The sequence below is a fragment of the Rhipicephalus microplus genome, chromosome 4 (assembly GCF_043290135.1).
Source record: "Rhipicephalus microplus isolate Deutch F79 chromosome 4, USDA_Rmic, whole genome shotgun sequence".
NCBI classification, from domain to species: domain Eukaryota; kingdom Metazoa; phylum Arthropoda; class Arachnida; order Ixodida; family Ixodidae; genus Rhipicephalus; species Rhipicephalus microplus.
Genome location: NC_134703.1, coordinates 152,956,132 through 152,976,894, shown reverse-complemented (window position 1 = coordinate 152,976,894; position 20,763 = coordinate 152,956,132). Strand labels below are relative to the sequence as shown.

General features: G+C 43.4%; 1 protein-coding gene across 1 annotated transcript in view; it reads right to left on the bottom strand.

Annotated features, from left to right (window-relative positions):
- Nucleotides 1–20,763, bottom strand: part of LOC119172915 (atrial natriuretic peptide receptor 1) — a 433,548-nt gene that overhangs the window by 21,776 nt on the left and 391,009 nt on the right. Inside the window, exons 7-8 of the mRNA XM_075893770.1 lie at nucleotides 11,170–11,268; nucleotides 6,610–6,701 (exon numbers count right to left, since the gene is read on the bottom strand). Of these exons, the coding sequence (XP_075749885.1) occupies nucleotides 6,610–6,701; nucleotides 11,170–11,268 (191 nt within the window). The remainder of the gene's footprint in view (nucleotides 1–6,609; nucleotides 6,702–11,169; nucleotides 11,269–20,763) is intronic.

The window sequence follows — 20,763 nt, the reverse complement described above, 5'->3', positions numbered from 1 at the left end:
GCTCTACCACAAAGAATCCAGAACTTAATATACAGAAAATCGAGCAGGCAATCGACAACTTGCCTTTATTGAAAACACTTGGCCCTAATGGCATCTCAGGCGAATTTTACAAAGCTTTCAAGAACACGCTTGTTTCTATAATGCTGAATATTTTTCAAATGAGTTATGGCATGAATGCACTCTCACAATCCTTTTGTAAAAGTCACACTGTGTTAATACCGAGAACAACTGACAAGGAAAAACTTCGCTTCGTCGAGGGCTACAGACCAATATCGCTATCAAACGTGGACTACAAAATTTTCGCAAAATTATTATCAAATAGGTTGCAATTTGCTATGTCGATCCTCATTAGGCCTCATCAGACATGTGTAATGAGGGGTCAATCCATACAAACCAATATAGATGTCGCTCGTACAGCTCTTCAATACTGTCATAATTTTCAAAAGCATCTCACGATGCTGCAGGTAGACCTTGCAAAAGCTTTTGATTGTGTTGGTCATTTATTCATTTTTTCTCTTCTCGAACAAGCCTATGTCGGCAAAATTATTCTTAAAGTCGTTAAACTATGTTATAATGAATACTCAACTCGTCTGATAGTTAATGGTCAACTCTCCAAGCCTGCTTCTGTTCGCTCTTCTGTAAAACAGGAATGCCCGATGTCACCTCTTCTATTTGCACTTTATCTAGACCCACTGTGCTCAAGCATAATACAGACGAGTTGCATTCGTGGCTTCAGTATATTAGGCAGTGAAATTAAAGTATTAGCTTATGTAGACCATGTCGTATTCTTTTGCACAGATAAGCCAAGTGTCGAAAATGTGGTATACACTATTGAAAACTTTGGCGTATCAGGAGCTCGTTTAAATGCTTCTAAGAGTTTAGGTCTGTGCTTTCGCTTGTGGGGTGACACACCGAACCACTTTGCAGGAATAATTGAACAAGAAGTCCTCCAACATACCTCGGTGTACCATTGCATGCATATAGAATCAGTGCGCATTACTGGAAGGAACACGTCCCTAAGCTTGAACGAAAGGCCCAGACATTGGTTCTCTATCGACTTTCAATCTTTGGGAGAGCTGAAGCTTGCAATACTTTCTTAGCAACGAAGCTTTACTATGCATTGCAACTTATTCATTGCGCAAGATTTTATATACAACACTTTCATCGGATTTGTGCTACTTTCGTATGGTCTTCGACTTTTGAGCCCATGCGTCGGGATAATATATTCAAGCCTGTTAGTGATGGTGGGTTATGTATAAAACATCTTCATCTACGGCAAATAGTGTCACGATTATTTTTTTTCGAGACAATTGCCATCCAGTAATACGTTCTTTCTTTCAGGTTACACTTCTTGATTGCTTACCAGATTTATTTGTTTCATCAAACTTCTCCGAACGCCCATGCTTGTGGGGATTCATGGAGAAAGTTTACCTCGCAGTTCAGTTCCTTAAAGCTTGCTTTTCTGTAGAATACCTGTACACAGTATCGCGCTAAGTGCTGTATAAAGATCTAGTGAGTACACTCTTCCCGCCTCTGTTGTACCGCTCACTGTACTCCAATATTCTATGCCCCGATGTGTTGAAGCGAGTGCGCAAAATGTACATTCCACCGAATTCAAAAACATTCTTCTTTAAACTCCACTCTGAAACATTGGCGGTAAACACATGGGTAAAAAGAAAGGGTATTTTTATTCCGTCTGTTAACTGTCGTCTGTGTGATGTGCCGGAAACGATTGAACATTGCTTTGTTAGCTTCAAAGATGCCATAACGTTTTGGGATGTCCTTCAGTGAGCAATAAAAAAAACGTTTCGTCATTATGTCTCACACAATACGTTATCTTCTATAAGCAGCGCTTGATGAAGTGCCATATTATATGTTTGTCCTCATGGGTATGCACAGCTTGTGGAAGACACGAATGCAAGACCACAATGCAGAGCCCACCATCTCTTCAAGCACACCCTTCATTCAAATGGCTATCCACCTCAAAAACATTTACGACGAGCTAGACTTTAGGCCGGACTGGTACTCCATCTTAGAGAGCTGTTTGACCTCACCCCTTTCTTGTTTGCATAACACGATGTGAAAAACTTTCGATGTTAAGAACTCCCGCTGTGTTAGCCATTGAGTGTTTATTGGGCCTTATTGGGCCATTGGGCGCTTATTGTCGCAATTTAGCTGCACATTGTATGGTTGATTTGGTCTTTATTGTGCAAATACTTATTAAATACCACGAAAAAAAGCGGCTCAGTAGTAGAATACTTGGCTGGCACCCAGCGTGCCCGCATTCGAGCCCCATTGTGTCATTGGTGCTAGGATTTGTTTTTTTTTTCAATTTTACTGCGACGTGGTTACGGACATCAACGGCGGCGGCAGCGGCGGACAACTGCGCGTGACCCGGGTTGTGATCTCATAACAACTTTTGCTGTAAAAAGCAAAGGCATAAATTTATCCGCAAGAAGCCAAATACAGAGTTAGCGATGAGAGGAAAAGTATAGAAATTCACAGTTTTGCTTCAGAATAGATTCGTGACTCTAAAAGAGGTAACCGACATTACTGATGACACAATGAACGATAATATTACCGACATCAATAAAGAGTGTGCGCTACAAACCGGAGGTACTGTCACTAGACAAGACACTGTCAAACTATCTCAAGAGACGAAAAAAAACTAATTAGGAGACCACAAACGATGAAAGCCTCAAATGCAACCGACAAATAGAGCTATCGGAGCTTTCGAAGTTATTCGATAGGCGTAAGGCCGACATCAAAAGGTATAACATGGAGAAAATCCAGGAGGCTGTAAGAAGCGGCATAAGCCTAAAAGCTGCGTTGGCAAACTTATGCATAGTAAAAAATCGTATGTATACATTAAGGGTGTAGGGAGTGAATGGACTCATAATCAATATAGGTAAGATTGTTGAGGTGGCCGAGGAGTTTTACACAGAGAGCTCCACAGAAGCCGAAACAACCAGGGTGATATAGTAAGAATAAAGAATAGCCTAGAGAAATTCAGCATCCTACCATTAACGACCGGATAATAAATGAAAGCCCTAGAAGTAACGCAAAAAGTCAAAGACGCTGGTGAGAAAAAGGTAACAATGGTCCTGCTGAAAAATGGTGGAGAAATTGTGTTCGGAAAACTGGCCGCCTTATATACCAAGTGTCTCTTGACGGGAAGGCCACCAGAATCTTGGAAGAACGCTCACATCATCTTAATTCATAAGAATGGAGACCTCAAGGACTTTACAATTACAGGGTGATCAGCTTTTAGTGTTCGTTCGCTACAAACTACTAACAAGATGACAACTAATACAATAAGTGTGACTGTGACATTAGAGTCAAAGGAACAAGCAGCATTTGGCACAGGCAATTCGACAATAGACCATATTCACATCAGGAATGAAGCAATAGAGAAATGCGCTAATACACCTCCTCCTATACATAGCTTTCATAGATATAAGGCGTTCGACTCAGTCGACACATCAGCAGTGGTGCAGACACTACGTAGTAAGGTTATCAACAAATTTTACATTAACATGCTGGAAGAAACCTATAGCGGTCCACAGCCAGCATAGTTATCCATAAAGGGAGTGATGTAGTCCCGATGAAGAAAGATGTAAAGGAGAGAAACACGATCTCTCCATTGTTACTTTAAGATATTTAGCGCAATCTGCAAACACTCACGCATGCAACCGAGTAACACACACGACTCTCGGCGCTCAGTTTGTGTGAGTGTTTGTGAGAGTGAAGGTCGCGCTAAATATCCTAAAATATGACTCCAATGCTATTCACTTCGTGTGTACAGGAGGTTTTCAGGGCCCTACAATGGGAAGAGTTAGGGATAAGAGTTAATGAAGAGTATCTTAGTAACCTGCAATTCGCTGATGACATTGCCTTGATGAGTACCTCAGGGGACGAATTGCAGCTCATGATTGATTGATTGGTGTGGGGGCTTTAGCGTCCCAAATCCACCACATGATTATGAGAGACGCCGTTGAGGAGGACTCCAGAAATTCCGACTACCTGAGGTTCTTTAACGTGCACCCAAATCTGAGAACACGGGCCTACAACATTTTCGCCCCCATCGAAAGTGCAGCCACCGTAGCTGGGATTCGATCCCGCGACCTGCGGGTCAGAAGCTTAGTACTATAGCTACTAGACCACCACGGCGGAGTTGCAGCTCATGATTAAGGAAATGAACACAGAACGCAGAAAAGTAGGCCTGAAAATCGATTTGCCTAAAAGTAATGTGCAACAGTCTCTGTAGAAAACACAGCTTTGCAATGGGTGGAGAGATGTTGGAAGTTTTAAAAGAATATGTCTACTTATGGCAGGCAGTAACCGCGGAGCCGAACCATGCGAGTGAAATAACAAAAAGATCGAATAGGGATAGGGTGGATCACATTCGGAAAGTTTTCTAAAATCATGAGTGGTAAATCTACCACTAGCCCCGAAGAGGAAAGTATATAACAGCTGCTTTTTGCTGGTACATATCTACAGAGCAGAAACTTGGAGGCTTACCAAAAGAGTTCAGCTTGAATTGAGGACGACTTATCAAGCGATGGATGAGAAAGTTGTAGGTTTAGCCTTACTGAGACAAAACGAAAGCATAGTGTGTCACGAAACGAACCGAGGCTAGCGATATCATAGTTGAAATCAAAAAGAGGAATCGTATAGGGGCAGGTCATGTAGCCTGTAGACAGAATAACTGCTGCTCTTTTAGCGTAACTGACTGAATTCTCAGAGAAGGCGTATGCACGAGGGGGAGACAGAAGGTTAGGCTGGCAGACGAGATTAAGAAGCTTGCGGGTTTAACGCGGGAGCAAATAGCACATGACCGGGTTGATTGACGAATCATGGGGAAGCCTTCGCCCTGCAGTGGGCATAGTCAGGCTGCTGCTGATGATGATAGGTAAAGCAATGTTGCTGAAAAGGTTATAAATTTAGATATGAGACAAGCGTGGGTTTTCTTGGACGAATTATCATGACCTAAGTGCTTTCTTTCTTTGTTTCCCCCCTCTTTCTGACAATAATTTTATTGCGCATGCTTTGGTATTTTAGACATCTCGGTGGTTTGTCCAACCATTGCTGGTGTCTGGCAATGTAGAATTGGCTTTCGTATTCTTAGGGAGTTTCTATGATCGCAAGCAGCAAAAACAAGCCACCACTCGCTTATTCATGACTTGCCGCGTATTTCCGGTCACTGCAGTGTGCTTCATATGCGCAGTGGTAGTGCATTGAAGAACGACACACTCGAGAAAGCGGGGAAGAGGTAGCCATGTCAATACTTGACTGAGTCTTTTGTGATTTGCGCTTGTTGGTTTAGTCATCCACCTTACATCTCACCGCCGGCTCGCATATCCCTTCGTACAGGTCATTTCTTAAGTGTTGTTCGTCCTCAAACCCGTACTCTCACCTTCTCGTCTTCTTTTTTTCCCACGCACCCCTGTAGACTGGAACAGCCTTCCCTACGCCATCGTTGCCACTACCAACCCAGATGCTTTCATTGATGCTGTAAAAGTGCACCTCTCATCCTGAATGGTCATGTATCATGTATGCTTACTGTACACCCACCCTTTATGTAATTTCCCCACTCGGGGCCTTTAAGAAAATAAAGTGAAAGTGAGAGCGAAAGAGATTATACAGGATTTGCAGATTTTCACATTACACAGCATTGGTTGTATCAAGCTCCACTCTAAAAATGCAAGTGCTGTTACTTCGAGTGAACTCGACAAGTATCGCTGGCTGATGCTCTTCCTGTTGCAACGAGACGTCGCTGTTCATCGCTATCGGCAAGTTAAACAACTGTTATGGGCGAGTTATTAATCAGTTAATTAAGTTTGTCTTGGTACTTTTTTAACTGCTTGCAGCGCCGAAGTAACGAGGACAAAGTTCAAAGATGGTGGTAACGACACGAGTGCTGACTGACAATTACACAGTTTGTTGAAAAAAACTATACGAAGAAATACTATAAAAAGGGCGACCAAGCCTCAACGGAGTGACTATGAATGTTCAGCAGAGTCTAACATGCCAAAGCACGCGCACAGAAACAAACATACATACAAATGAATAAAACTAACAAATATATGGTTGCGAAGTCTATTTAGTTCTATTTACAGGTAATGACAGATAACTTGTTCTGTTGCGTGCTCCTGTGACTTTCGTGAAGTGACTACTTCAGTGTCTAATACATTTTCAAATAATGACAACATCCTGAGCTTCGCGCGCCAGAACTGCTACAACCCTGCCCCAGTAGAAGGCTCCCAAAAACCCTATCATCATCTACCTGTTCGACGTACACTGACACGGCACATTTCGATGTAAGCGAAATGCCTGCAGCCCGTATACTGTGCGATATACTTGTACAAATGATGCAGGGAATGCGGACATTAATTCTTGATAAGCGGAAATAACACGGACCACCACTAGGCGTATTACGTTGAAGAGAAGAAAGAACTGTGCGCACCCAAAATCATTGAACGTCGACGATGACCGCCCCAAAGGTGGCACCACAGTGTTGTCTTCTCACATTCGCCTACATTTGTGTTTCTGTCGGTGCGCAGTTGTTATGCACTTCAGAAAGCTCGAACATGTACTATCCTGTATTACCTTGAGTTCCACTTCACCGCGAAGCTCCAGCTGGAACGTCTTGAACTTGTCGAGCACCGTCTTTGTCGCCGAGCTTACGTGGATCTTCAATGCTGATGTGTAAGAGAATGAAAAAAGAGAGGGACGAATTAGCAGTCGTCGCTACATATGCGTCGCTACTTGCTATGAGCCATGAAAAACGCTGCTGTAATAAATCTGTGGTGCAACGCAACTACGTTCATTTCTTGCTGGAATGACGTATTGTATACTTGCCGTACTTGTGGTTACGATGATATAATAATATATTTCCTGTATACCTCGTTCATAGAACAGGCAGAAATACAAAGAAGTCGTATATGAATACACTGAGCACTTTTTCAGTGTAGAAAGATTAGATACTAGTACATGCTTAATTACTCTATTCAGGGCAGCACACTACAATATCACTACTCGAGGTCCCCTCGTACATTTGCATGGATAAACTCGCTTTCAGGTGTGTTTTCAGTTTATTCTCTCTCTCTTTCTCTCCCTGTATGTGTGCGTGCTTGCGTAAGTGTGTACCTGTGCGTGCGTGCACGTTTGTATGTGTGCATGTGTCTGTACTTGAAGTGACCAGCAACAACGGCCAGCTAAATGGAGGCATCGAATGTGTACCCACTTGGGACCATTACTTAGGCGACAACGTACGGCGGTGGTTTCTTACTGCTGGGCATGCAGCAAGCAACGCACAGAAAGGCGATGCCACTGGTTTAGTATACCGTCTCTACAGATGAACTATTATTGAATAAGTGACAGATCAGCACGGCTTGCATATTGTTCAATCTTCTCCACTTAAAGGCGATAGTGCAGACTTACTCGCGCTTATGACACCACATGCGAGTCCCGCATGCCGTGCAGCCTTAGCAGGCGTGATCTAGTTGGCTATGTACCACACATGGCTATATTTAGAAGTATTAAATGTAAAAGTACTATATTGGAGGATATTTAAAACTAAACCCTCTAGATATATGCTGAGCCCTATCGGCACTGTACGTAGTAAATTTATTACATGCTTGGTAGCTATGTAGATAACTAAGAAGTAGCAGTAGTTCCATGTACGAATTCAACCGATGGGCGAAGCTCTCTAAAAGTGGGACGAAAACGACTATGTGCCAGATTTCGCTGCTGGATTTCATGAAGATGGTAGGGCGGTGAGCGGTTGGGGAAAGCGTTTGCTGCACCCGATGGGGGAACGAGGAAGTTTGCAGTGTGCGTGGCGTAGCGCGTGCCATCTGGTGCCGTACCTGCGCCCCCGCTGCGCAGGGAGCGCGCACCTGTCGTTTTGCTCGGCGCGGCGCAAGGAGCTTCGACGGTGACAGCAGGGGGTGCTGCCCAAACATCTCCCTGAAGTGAATGACGAGTGGAAGACGTTATGTCCTAAGGTTTATAATATTTACGTTGAAGTAGCCGACTAGTACGATGGACGGACGGATGAACGGGCGGTGCAGATGATCGTGTATTGTGCTGTCATATGCTTGATTGACTAACACATAAAGTCGCTTTCTTACACACATGTTTTTGTTTTTCGTTGTGCTGCTGTTCAGTTTGGTTTTGTGTAACGAGAGGGACGTGTATGACGACATGGCTAGGCCATTAGTAGCTTCACCCATAAAAAAAAAAAGCCTTGCTGTTCACTCTCCGCATTCATCGGAGGCTGCCATTGCTCGAACAACGAACGACACACAGTTGGCCCTTGGAGTAACGCTGCCTGTGCATATTGTGCGATGCATCTCATAGAAATACTTGTTGATGTGATAGGCTATCAATAATACCAATATTTTGTCGACATTTTGAGAGAGCAACGATGCAATACGAAATTGGCCTGCCGAAGCCTCATTGGGCTTGAAGGGCAGAGCTGACAGAAAGCAGAGAACCGGAATTGGTTTATGCCAGACACATCGACGTAGACATTATTTTTTCGCGTAAACATGCAAAATATGGACGCACGTGTACCGCTGGGCATAAAGAAATGAAACGGATGCTAATACATATAACGTTACCATATAGCGTTATTACCTTCTCTCATGCAATAGCAACAACAGCAATAATAAGACACCATCTGACTTTAAAAAAAGTGGGAAAACAAAGAGAACAAGAGAACACAAAAATCATTACACCGTGGTTCTAACATGTAGAATAAAGACACAGACATGAATTTAATTTACTTTAGTAAACCATAGCCTGACGCGTAGCCTAATGTACATGACTACTTTAAGGTTGTGACACCGCAGATCCATTTACCGAACGAAAAGAACAAGTATAACGAAAGAGTTAAATAATAATGCGACGAAGAAGTTGCTTCAGTTGTACTTTTATTTTTGCACAAGAAACACTCGGGGCAATTGAATAAAGCAAGACGGTATAATGTAGCTACGAGTGCACTGACCATGTCAGGTTGAGCAACGAATCGCCCAAAGACGGTTTTTAGGTGAGAGGCAACGTGTAGAGGCATATTGAACTTTATATTTGTTAGACCGAAAATGCCTCAGGTTTCTAATGCCCTAGTTTGTTGAGGCGTGTTCTCCCCATTTATATCGCGCAGTGTGCATATAACATCACATTCAATCCGAGGGACTCACCAAGAGATGCATGCTCGCCGTGCATACTCAACACTATGCGCGTTACAATATTCAGGGAAACTGCTGGGGCCTTACGAGGTCCCTGAAGAACCGAACTTGTTCGAGGAGCTTGTTTTTTTGGAGTATTTTTTGTTATACACAGCCAATAAAACTAACAAACAATAAGCACAGGGAACATTACACGTCGTTGTTAGCCGCAGTTTAATTATTATGACCTAAATATATATGACCTAATTCGAAAATTTCGGGCTCGGTTCGTACCTGGAAAAGGGTGCTTTGTCGTCCACTTTAATTGCTTTCAATTTGGTTGATAATCAACACACTACAATTAAGAACAACAAACAATGCTCCACTACGTTATGCCCGGCTTCAATGTGTGTCGGTTTGATCGGTTATACCTTGTCGCTGACTCATGGATGATCTTGTATACTCTAGTTCAGCGGAGCACGGGTATACAGGCTTTCCAAAAAGGCAAGTGCAGAAGAATATAATTTCCCTATATTAATTAGGACACGTCTATCTCACATATCTATTTGTTTGAAACTCAAGTTTTAGTGTATTGATTTTGACACCTAATGTATTTATACCAGACTTATTACCTACAAATTAAATATATAAAACAAGGCATAAAGGCACACGAGTGGTGCTGACCACTTATCTTACGTGATAATTTTTTTGGTAGTATTCTCAGACCCCCACTTGAGAAAGGAGCAGATATACGGACACTCACGGGCACGGTTCGGCTACTACGTGCGATATGGGTGTCTTGGCAGCAGAAATGTTCATAGTGCACGTGTAACAATTGCTATACCAATTGGAGGCGTCTGGAAAACTATTCACGCTGATAACGTTATTACTATTTTAGAACAGCTGACATCCCTGTATATGCGTTTTATTTCCACGCTTTGCTGATGAGACTTTGTTGAAAAAGCCGAAGAGCGCCTTAATCATTTCGCTTCAGTTGATGAGAATAGCCGCCATGAGATTTCGTATTCAAACGACTGATGACCACTGTACTCGTCACCAACGAAAATTGGTCTCCACATAAAACCAATGGCGACAACACTCGTCATAGTTGTGTTTACTGACGCTAGATGGTCACACTTGTCCGTGTGCTGTCATTTGTTCCTCTGTTTTCTTTTATTGACATCTTTTGTTGTAATGCTATGCGATGAAGCCACCGTCAAGACATGTTTTCTTTTTTGCCAAATTATCAGAATAAAAGAATCTCATTAAATTAAAAAATAGCACCACTTTTTTAAAAACTGCAAATCGAGCGCCAAATATTTTTGGTAAATTTGATACAATTTTCTCTTTACACGGAAGTGAAAGGAACTTGCGAACAATATCATTGTGACGACTCACCTTTAAAATACTACATCTGGGATAAAGGAAGTTTTTGGGAGTGCTTTGAGTGTGCGCGTGGGGTTAAAGCAATCGCCGGGCTCTGCTCCTATGACTATGTTCCCTGCGCAGACACTGTTATGCATGGATCCCCCTTGTCGTGTGGCCCCGAATATACGCTGGGCAAACTGAAAGGTACGTCAATGAGCGGGTAAAATATTGTGATAGCTAGTTGCAGAAATGCGCGAATGGTCAGCTGGCTATCAACTTCAATAGTTTGTGGTTGCGTGCGCCGTGCCGTATCTTGGTAACACTTGAATTATACGTCGCAATTGAGATTCGTAAACCAGAAATGAAACGCAATGATTTCGATATTGTGAGGGCACCGTCTAACTTCCTTACACAGAAAGAACTTCGCATTTTAGCTGGTAAGTTGAGCCGCAATGGATGCCTGACGACTGGCGAACAGGTGGGCTACCCGGGTTGTTTTTCTTCGCTATGTTCGTTCTTTCACATTTATATGGGTTAGAGTTTTCAAGTAAACGCTCACTTGAAGTTAAGCCCTTGGGTCGTGTCTTTCTCGCAGTGCGCGCGGTTCCCAACGAACATGGCCACTCACCCATTCCTGTGGACTCCATGCGCGAGGCTGTGTTGACCGTGTCTCCGAATAGGCAGTACCGAGGCATCTTCAGCCCGACCACGCCGGCCACGCAGGGTCCTGTGTAAGCAGCAGTTTGGCGGCTTGAACGAACAAGCTTGCACTTCGACTAAAGAAATTAAAAAGGTAAAGAAAAAAAGACTAAACTTCCTCGGGGCATAAAAATGTGGAACGGGCTCCCTGACGCCATTGTAAACATACATGAGCCCACAGCTTTTAGAGATGAGCTAACTCTATGGTTTTCCTCATAGATTTTCTGCCTACAAGTGCTTTATCAAACAAATTTATTGTTTACTGCTATACTAGTAGTCGTCACTTTTTAATATTTCATACATTAATGTTGTCTTTTTGTATAAGGTATAATTCTGATCTGTGGTTCTTTTTCACACATGTACGTATCTATTGAAATTGACTTAGCTCGTTCTGCTATGCTTCGTTCTATGTCTATCAATGACATTTTTAATCATCTGTTTTTTTCGATTGTATTGTTGAATTTGCCATATCTTGCACAATTTTTTATTACTAGTCTTATTCCCCCCTTACACAATGTTCCAAACATAGGAACCCGTGAGGTATTTGTATAAATAATAATAATAATAATAATAATAATAATAATAATAATAATAATAATAATAATAATAATAATAATAATAATAATAATAATAATAATAATAATAATAATATTTATGTAGTAATCACTAAAGATATTAAAACATGAAACAGGGAATGGCGGGACGATTCTGAAATCCAATTTGGTTGCTTTTCTGTTGGTGCTATACGCTTTCGCTAGGTGAAGCTAGGACTCTCCTCAGCTCAGAGAGGTTCGAGGCAAACCAGAGACATTTGCAGAACGCGACATGGCTATCCAAACACCTGTAGCGGAAGCTGCTCAGCACCACCGCATTCTTTTCTATCCCGTCTGCAGCCGGCCGTCGACAGCGCGCCTACTCGCGGCGCCAGCGCCTCCTCCTCCGTGTTCGGGGAACAACGTGTTGTTGGGGCCGGCTGCGGGGATTAGCACCGGCGGCATGCTACGTCTGCTCGCTCGGGGGCCCCCTTTTCCTCTTTCTTGTAGAAGAACGCAGGGGTGCCTCCTTCTCTCCCTCGTCGAGGGGAACTCTCGTCACTCGCACGGAGTGGAAATAAACAGTCTTGCCCTGCAACTCCAAACCAGCTTCACGTCTCCTTTCTCGCTGCCTCCGGCATCTCCCGATCCGTGTACAGAAGCAAGAAAGCACTGGCATTTACCTCGGCATTTATATAACATTCACCCCAGATATGTACCAATGAAAAAAACTGAATCAAAATTCAGACGCGATAGGCGAAGTTGATAGAAGGCCTGACGATAGTTATAGCGCGAGAACAAAACGACGACACAGAGACAAGAAGAAGACGAAGTCGTCTTGTTCTCGCGCTATAACTATCGTCATGCCATACCAACTAGCCCAAGCTGCCACACTTCTATGATAGAAGGCCACAGCGAGAAGCGTATGCAACAATCATTCAAACGAAAGGATATAACATAATTCAAACTAGAGTGCAATGACAAATTCATCTTGTCCTTGTAATTTCAGGCCTGAAACTCCTTAAGTTACCCGGTCTGTCCTAGTTCTTACGAGACCACCTAGTTCGATGACTCACTCAGCGGCTCTGGACGGATCGACAGAAGAATGGATGGACCGAAAAACAGACAGACAGACAGGCAGACAGACAGACAGACAGACAGACAGACAGACAGACAGACAGATAGACAGATAGACAGACAGACGGACGGACGGACGGACGGACGGACGATTCACGGTTTACCAATAAAACCCACCGAAGCTTCAACTCACTCATCATCATTCACTCCATGGATATGCTGTGAATGTTTTGTATTAACTTGTTTTCGGAGCAAGTGTTACAACGCTTACATAAAATGCCACTTCCTTTTAAGCGACCAAATACTGGTCCGACCATGCGATTAGATCTCAGTAGAAATGAAAAGACCTTGAAATATAGTAACATGCTCCAGCATTCGTGTCGCATAGTGACTAGGATTTATATTTTAAATTTGCGTGCCTAAGAGTAACAATGAGCGTTATATCTGGCAGCCTAGCGAAAAAGCCTTGGAGCTGAAATATGGAATATGGGGTCAATCACTTTGATATAACTAGTCACGCAGTCTAATGCTGTCATGCGCACCAGCCCTCAAAATCAGAGTTTGTATATTATTGCGATAGCCATTATATGGACACTCGGTTAGATTTTGACGCCGGCATCAGTGTCGCCGTCACTCATCGTATATGTGCACGTATCTTTATATGTAAAAACGCAAGAAAGAAAGAAAAAAAAGAATTCAGAAAAAGACTCCCGTGCACGGAATCGAACGTCGGATCTCTGAAGTGCGAGTGCGAGGCTTTAACCACTGAGTCACGAAGGAGCACTTCATCAAACATTCAAACGGCAAGCAATTTATATCTACCACTTACCGCTGGTGACAGGCATCTCGAAGACTATTATCGTGTTTTCAGCATTACCAGCAAGATGGCGCAATGGGCGCACGTCACGGCGGCGTGCGCCCATTGTGTACTTTGCCCCACGGAGAGTGAGCAGGCTGGATGTTAACGCGTGTGTTGATCTCGTGGTGGGGAGAATCGTACGTCTTGGGTAGCCTTGGGCTTTCACCTGAATGATTATGATGTAGTTACCGGGCGCACAAAGGACACTGCAATTGTTGCAGTCTCCGTTTGGGAGAAGGGCGCACTTTTCAGACACAGTGAAGTAACATCTGAGGTGCTTATTCGTGTTCATCTGTACCTGTGAGTACGTTTAGTACGTCATTTGTGTGCGAGAAACGGGGGGCACGTTTCGATCTGCTTGCCATTCTGCGTGCTACCTTCCAATTTGATTACATTAATCGCTTCGCCTTTGCGGCAAAGCTGTGACTTTTTATTATCCAGCCCCGTTAAACTGTGGGCTGCTTGCGATGTAAAAGAAGCTGCATGATGGGAAGCAGCGCTTCCACCACGGCAGCCAGTAGACTCGGTTAAGCCGCAGCGCGTGCCCTAGGGAGAGGGGCGCGCATGCGCAATAAACCACCACGCTCATTGTTTGCAGAATGCGAGTTAAAACTTAACATTCGCTGCAGATATAAAAATTTGGATTACAAATGTCTCGCGGAGTTTTGCACTTTGCCTCTCCGTGTTAGACTCCCAGAGTGATGACCTTTTTGTTGAGCTAAAAAAAATTCACTCTAAGAATTTGTTGTTGGTCTTTTCAAGCAGTGGTTTCCGTGTTATTTTTGAAAGCGTCGTTTCTGGTGGGCTACCGCTATTTGTTGGCGTTTTCATATATTTGCTGCATTCGCTAAAACTATTTTTTTTCTCGTAAGGTTTCGTTTTACACGTAGGGAGCTATAGTTTCAGTGCGTTTCTGCCGAATGAGAGCAAAAAGCACTGTCTCCGAAATACGCCTCTTTGCTTCTGGTTGTAAGATGCCCTTGAGCGACTACTGGAAGCACAAGAAAAACAACAGAGAGTGAAAAATACGAAGACGAAAAGACCGAAGCTATGCACGGAAATCCACCCACGTGGAACTCAGTTTCTAGCTTCCTTAATTTTTTATTATAAATGCCACCATGTCAAGAAAAAAAGACAGTTCTCTGCAGTGGCTCACCGCGGTAATTCTTTTTTTTTATTGGAACGCAATATATTGCAGGATACGGGTGAATAACAAAGCTCGCCACGACAATAAAGAATACATGGAAAGAAAGGTCGCTAGAAACCTTTTCTACATTAGCATGAAAAGAGCTCATATCCTTTTACATATTTTACAAAATGAAAATGATGGCACTACAGCATGCAAAAAGTGGTACTTTGGAGTATGCCAAGAGCGTCGTATTTATAGATGTTTTGCGTGCATGTACCCAACGTCTTGCCTTCATTTTAAGCAGCACCCGGCATCACAGTCGGCTTGCCTCATTTTAGTGCATAGCTGCTGAAGGGCAGTCGGGTAGCGCTTCTGATCAGGTCAATTTGCTGCGAGCTCTCACAAAGGAATTCTTGCAGAACATTCCCGCATATGTCCCTTGAAGAACACATGAAGCGAAATATCAAATAGGAAGAGTGCAATATTATTATTATACATGGGGGCACACAAAGGAAACAACACGTACAAGCGGTTACTTTCAAATGAGCTTATATTGAACACGAAACGAAAGTATATACAAAAAGTTAACAACAAAATAAAACAATAAAGCATGGTAAGGTTTCATGACATGGTCATACGTGTTCTTCCAAAAAAAAAAAACACAGTTTCACTGCAAGGGTAAAGTAATAAATGCGATGTAATCGTAATGTTGTACGAACGCAGGCTGTCAGGTAGCTCTTTTGGATCCAGACACATGCAACTCTACAACATGCTGGTGTGCGAGAATACGGCCGCTCCAGGGACACGTTTGCAGTCTCTTCTAAGGCGCCGTCATGTGCATGCGTCTACAAAACGGAGACGCGCGCACATGAAGGCTCCCAAGTCTCTTCGCGTTGAGAGCGCCGCCCATACAAGGGTATAGGAGCCGCATATACGGACGGCTGCCGAGACCGCAAGATAGCGCTAGCGATGGCGATAGCACCCGTAATATGAACGTTATAGCTTGAACCCCCTCTCCCCTGTCTCGTCTTTTCATGCTCGTTGAAGAAGGGCTAGGTCTCTTTTTTTCTGCTTGATGATTCAACAGTCGGTCTAACAAGCGGGGGAATTTTATCACATACACGAAGCGCCCTTCTCAGAGCGCTGTAGATGGGCCAGCTGGTTTGATCTGTGCTCCAACCGCATTCGTCGCCCACGCTCGAGCGCTGTTCTCCTCCTGTAGAACGTACGACGCACTGGGCGATGTTATGAATTTACTCTTTATACGGGCCATGACGGTGACGGTGATTGCAAAAACTTCTCAAGATCGTCCTTATAGTTGCTATCGCAATAAAAGATAGTTCGTCGACAAACAGACAGATGCCTACTGACGCATGATCGACCTTCCTGTGCTGTTGGGGTGGCATCAGCAATTTTGCGACTACGTTGGTCTTGATATCTGCCGATGGTGGTGTCTTCGAACATGGAGGTACATCCGCGCGAACGGCAATGAATCGCTAGAATACCGTTTTTAGCATTTCACACATTTTTTGCGGCGCTCACAAAGGCGGGCGCACTTAGGACGGGCATACATAGACACCTATCCGTCTGGCATACATAGGACGTGCACTGCATGACAGTGGAATTCAGTAAATGACATTGCTCGGGAATTCTACGTATTGTTTACGGTGCCTGATGATGCACTTGCTTTTCTTTTTGTTCACGGAACTGGTTACACGTGAAAGATATCAAGGTTTATAGGTTGCTGAAATAACCACTTGCGCATCTTAATGTTGCTCTATTTTCTTGCGACGATGTGACGTCATATGCATGTATGGAACGACCGAAACGCTGTTGCGCCCCCAAGCTTCCATTTCTACCAACAGAGCATTGTTTCTGCAATTTTTCTTGCATTTTACTTCCGCTTCTGATGTGAGCAGTTTTTGCGGGTGACCTGCTGCTTCAAGCCGACATATCTGGGCATGTAAGCTTTCAGTGACAGCGTGTCTTCATGATTTTCTCAAAGCGTCGGAAACATAAGTTTGAACGATGCTTCTCTTGACTAATTTTGTGTATGTCAACATCGATTTTCGTGCTCGCTGCTCGGGCCTCCAGCATGTATGTTGGCTGGTAAATGCCAGCCGCAGACCTAGAGACGGAATAGTGCTGTCCCGTGGGATTCGTTGTGTAGTAAACAGTGGTAATAGACGTTATTCAAAGAGTGTGATGAGGTGGTTGCTATAGCATTTTGTAAGTTTTCAGCGTCACACTTCGAAGTCGCATGACAGTTACCGACAAATCGGAATGTTCTCTTAACACTGCTGTCTTTAGGGCGTTCACGAAGAGCATTGTCTAGCTGGCAATTCATTGCCGTTCCCGCCATCGCACCCCCCCTGTTCGAAGAAGCCACAATCATTGGCTGATATTGAAACCAGTGCACTCGCGAAATCATTGAAGCCGCCAAGACAGTGAAAAAACGTTCGTCCCGCATCAGTACGGCATCTGTCTCTTTGTCGATGGAAGAATTATCTTTTTTGGAGGAACACGTGTGATCATGCCATGACTACTTTTTATGCTTCAATGTTTTATTTTATGCCCGGCATGTAATTTGCTTTCGTATCAATTAAAAGTTCAGTTCAAAATCAGTGCTTCCTTGTGTGTTTTTTTTTCTGTTTGTACCCCGTGTAGAGTATCTCTCTGTTTCTATTTAATAACTGAAAACCAACCTTACCATGTAGGAAATTTCTTTTTTTTCCCTCTCGAAATTTTATTGCAGGGAAGTTTGTTCACAGTAAGCAATAACCATTCTGAGAAACATCAACAAAGTTATTTTTAAGGAGCCCGATATTTTCCTTGCTGCAGGTGGATGCATGTATTAACCTGAAATCAAATATAGAATGGTATTTTAAACAGCTCGTTTAAAACGGGAATCTGAGGAAGTAGCGCGCTACTTCACACTATTTTCTAATTAGAAAAACTTCTTCCGGGAAAAGCAATGAACAAGTGGGGCTCAACCGCCGTAAGCGCCTGTACATTTCACGTGAATAAATAGGCAGAGCAGTGCTGAAGCGCAGTTCGATCCAGAATGAATGCCCATCATTAAACGTGTCCCCTAATCAGGTTCATTTGTACGTAAATTGTCTTTTTTCTGTTTTAAATCCTGCAAGTCGACTCGCTTTGCTGATGAAACTGGCTGAAAACTTTCAAAACTCAAGCTGCGAAGGATAAACTTGGATTCTCGAATGCAAGTGCCCTTCCAGCTCTTCGGAAATATTCGGCCGCTAGTCGTCTTTTGATTCAACAAGAGAGCCAGCTTCGCCAATACAAATCAGGCGAGTCAAGACCTGCGAACCAGCACAGGGGGCTCGGGGCCAAGGCGAAATCGTGCATGTTTTATGCTGTAGCCAGAAATATCTGTGGCGCAGGCTCCCATGTGTACACGGGTAAGTCTGTTGATGCATACATACGTCCCAAGTGATGCAGACTGGCTGTCTGACTGGCTGTGGATTTGCGGCCCGGCAGGGTTCGTTGTTGTAGACTTTGGGGTGCGCTCGTGCATAGTTGATTTGTTAGTCACATCTGATGCACAGAAACCAACGACCCGCTAAATTCGCCTCAAGTTCAACGTACGAGCTCTTGACGTGACATCGCGTAAATAACGTAATTAGTTCAGCTGCGTATTTCAAAACCGGAAGGTCCATGTGAAAGATTGAAAACTGCTAGATCACCACGGTGTCCAAGGCTTTGGATCTGTTTGCTTTTCAGTAAAACAGCGGGGCTATTCAACCCTGCAGTAAAAACTTAGGTGCCCGCATAAAACCACGAGTGGATAGCAATCGAACAAGGCGTGTTACCGTGTACAGCAAGTGGGAGCGTTAAACGGAAACTCTGCTCGGCGAAGTGGAATACGTGTCCGAGAGAGAAATAGAGAAAAAAAAGAGAAACTGAAAATAAGGAGAAAAAGAAAGAGCAACGGAAGATATAGAGAGAAATAAAGGAAACGAAGATGTTAAAAGATAGAAATATTAAAAAAGACATAGGTATGGCAGAGAGAAAGACTGAAAGAGAAAGAAAGAAAAACAAAAACGAGAGATAAAGGCAAGAAAGAGAAATAAAGATTGAACGAGACAGATAGACAAAAAGTAAATAGAAAACAACATTTGAAGTTGCATACACAAGAACAGACAAAAAAGAAACAACAAAAAATTCAATAAAGAGAAACAAGGAAAACAACCCAGCTTCGCTCTTCTTTTGGGCTTGACATGTGCCCGTAGTGCGAAACCACGATTGGTTTTTTTCTGTCCCTTTCTGAGTCTCTTGAGGGTTGTTATTCCATTTCTTAGGACAGTTCACCACACAATAATATCGCAGAAACGGCGTTCAACGAACAACTTCACAGTCACTGAGTGCATAAACATTCTTTAAAACTGGTCCGCGTGGTGCTTCAGACGAGGCGGGAAAAAGAGGGTATAAACCCTTCTTTCATTCCACCCTCCGTCGCTGATAATGGCGATGGGCGTGCCTCAGGCAACTGCAGAGGCAAGTATATATTTTGGGAGGGAGCGGGAAAGAACAATTGTACCGTTATAAAGGCTGTTCGAAGACTGTCTGCACACGGAAGTTTGCCTGCACAAATTAATTGAAAAGAATCGCAGATAGAAGATCCCCTAGCGAGCTAGGTTGAAACGCATTTCATGTCACTACCTTTCAAAACACTGGAATCCTATCCGTTTGTTAAAGCTGTTTACAAAGGCATCACATAAAACGCGTTTTTTTTTTTTTTTCGGAACTGGTCGAGCGGGAATTTCCCGGATGGCGGCTTCGCCGATGAAGACAGGCGATTTCAGGCAGCCATTGAAGCATCCTTGTATTTCCCCAACATAAGGCAAATATGGCGAAACAAATCACATGTAATGACAGTAGACGGTGGGACGCTCAAATAAATTATTTTAACGCGATAACGTTGAAGAGCTCGTTTCGCAGAAATTCTCGAGCTGGTATCGCCGTCATTGGTAGTGAGCGAAAAATCGTCATTTTTGCGTGACTGAAAAATTGAGAAAGTTGCAAATAAAATAAATAGTAAGAAATTCTCAGTCTGAGAGGGGATCGAACCCTGGTCGTTTGCGTTGGTGTTCTACCACAAAGCCACGCTTCTGTTTGTCAGTACAGTGAAAATACCCTCCTCTGCTTAGAAATTCAGTGAAAGTAACTTTCATACTTTACGAACACACCCATCCTAATTGATTGATAGATATGTTGAGTTTAACGTCCGACAACCACCGTTTGATTACGAGAAACGCCATAGTGGAGGGCTTCAGAAATTTTCACCATTTAGGGTTTTTTAACGTGCACCCAAACCTGAGCACATGGGCCCACAAAATTTTCGCCTCCATCAAAAATGAAGCCCCCACAGTTGGGATATTATCCCGCGACCTGCGAGCGAGAAGCCGAGTATAAGTGGCCGCTAGACCATGGCAGTGGGGCAACATGCATTCTGTATGCATGCTTCGCAACACAACATGAAATATTGTCGTAATAGTGCGTAGTACAAGTGTGCATTTCTATTTGGTGTCAGAACATGAAATTACCTTAATGACTTCGTAGTTCAAAGCCAGTCACTCACTACAAAGGGCACACACGCTATTGCACCCTTAAGACAACGTAGTGGGTGCACAGCAAGTTCGGAAAGATTTCACACATTAAGTGTAAGAAATACGCACTAGGTTCAACTCCTAAACACGTACTTTAAGGGTCCCCCAATTTTTATTCGGATTATAAACAACTTGATGAACGCAAAGACACACAATATTATAAAGAATTGCTTTTGATAAGAACATGTTTTGTAAACGCAATTAGCTCATGGAAATACACTACTTTTATGAGAATGTCTCTTCAACAATTCCAAGGTCGCTGTGTTCCCGCAATATCACGTTTTCGTCATCCTGG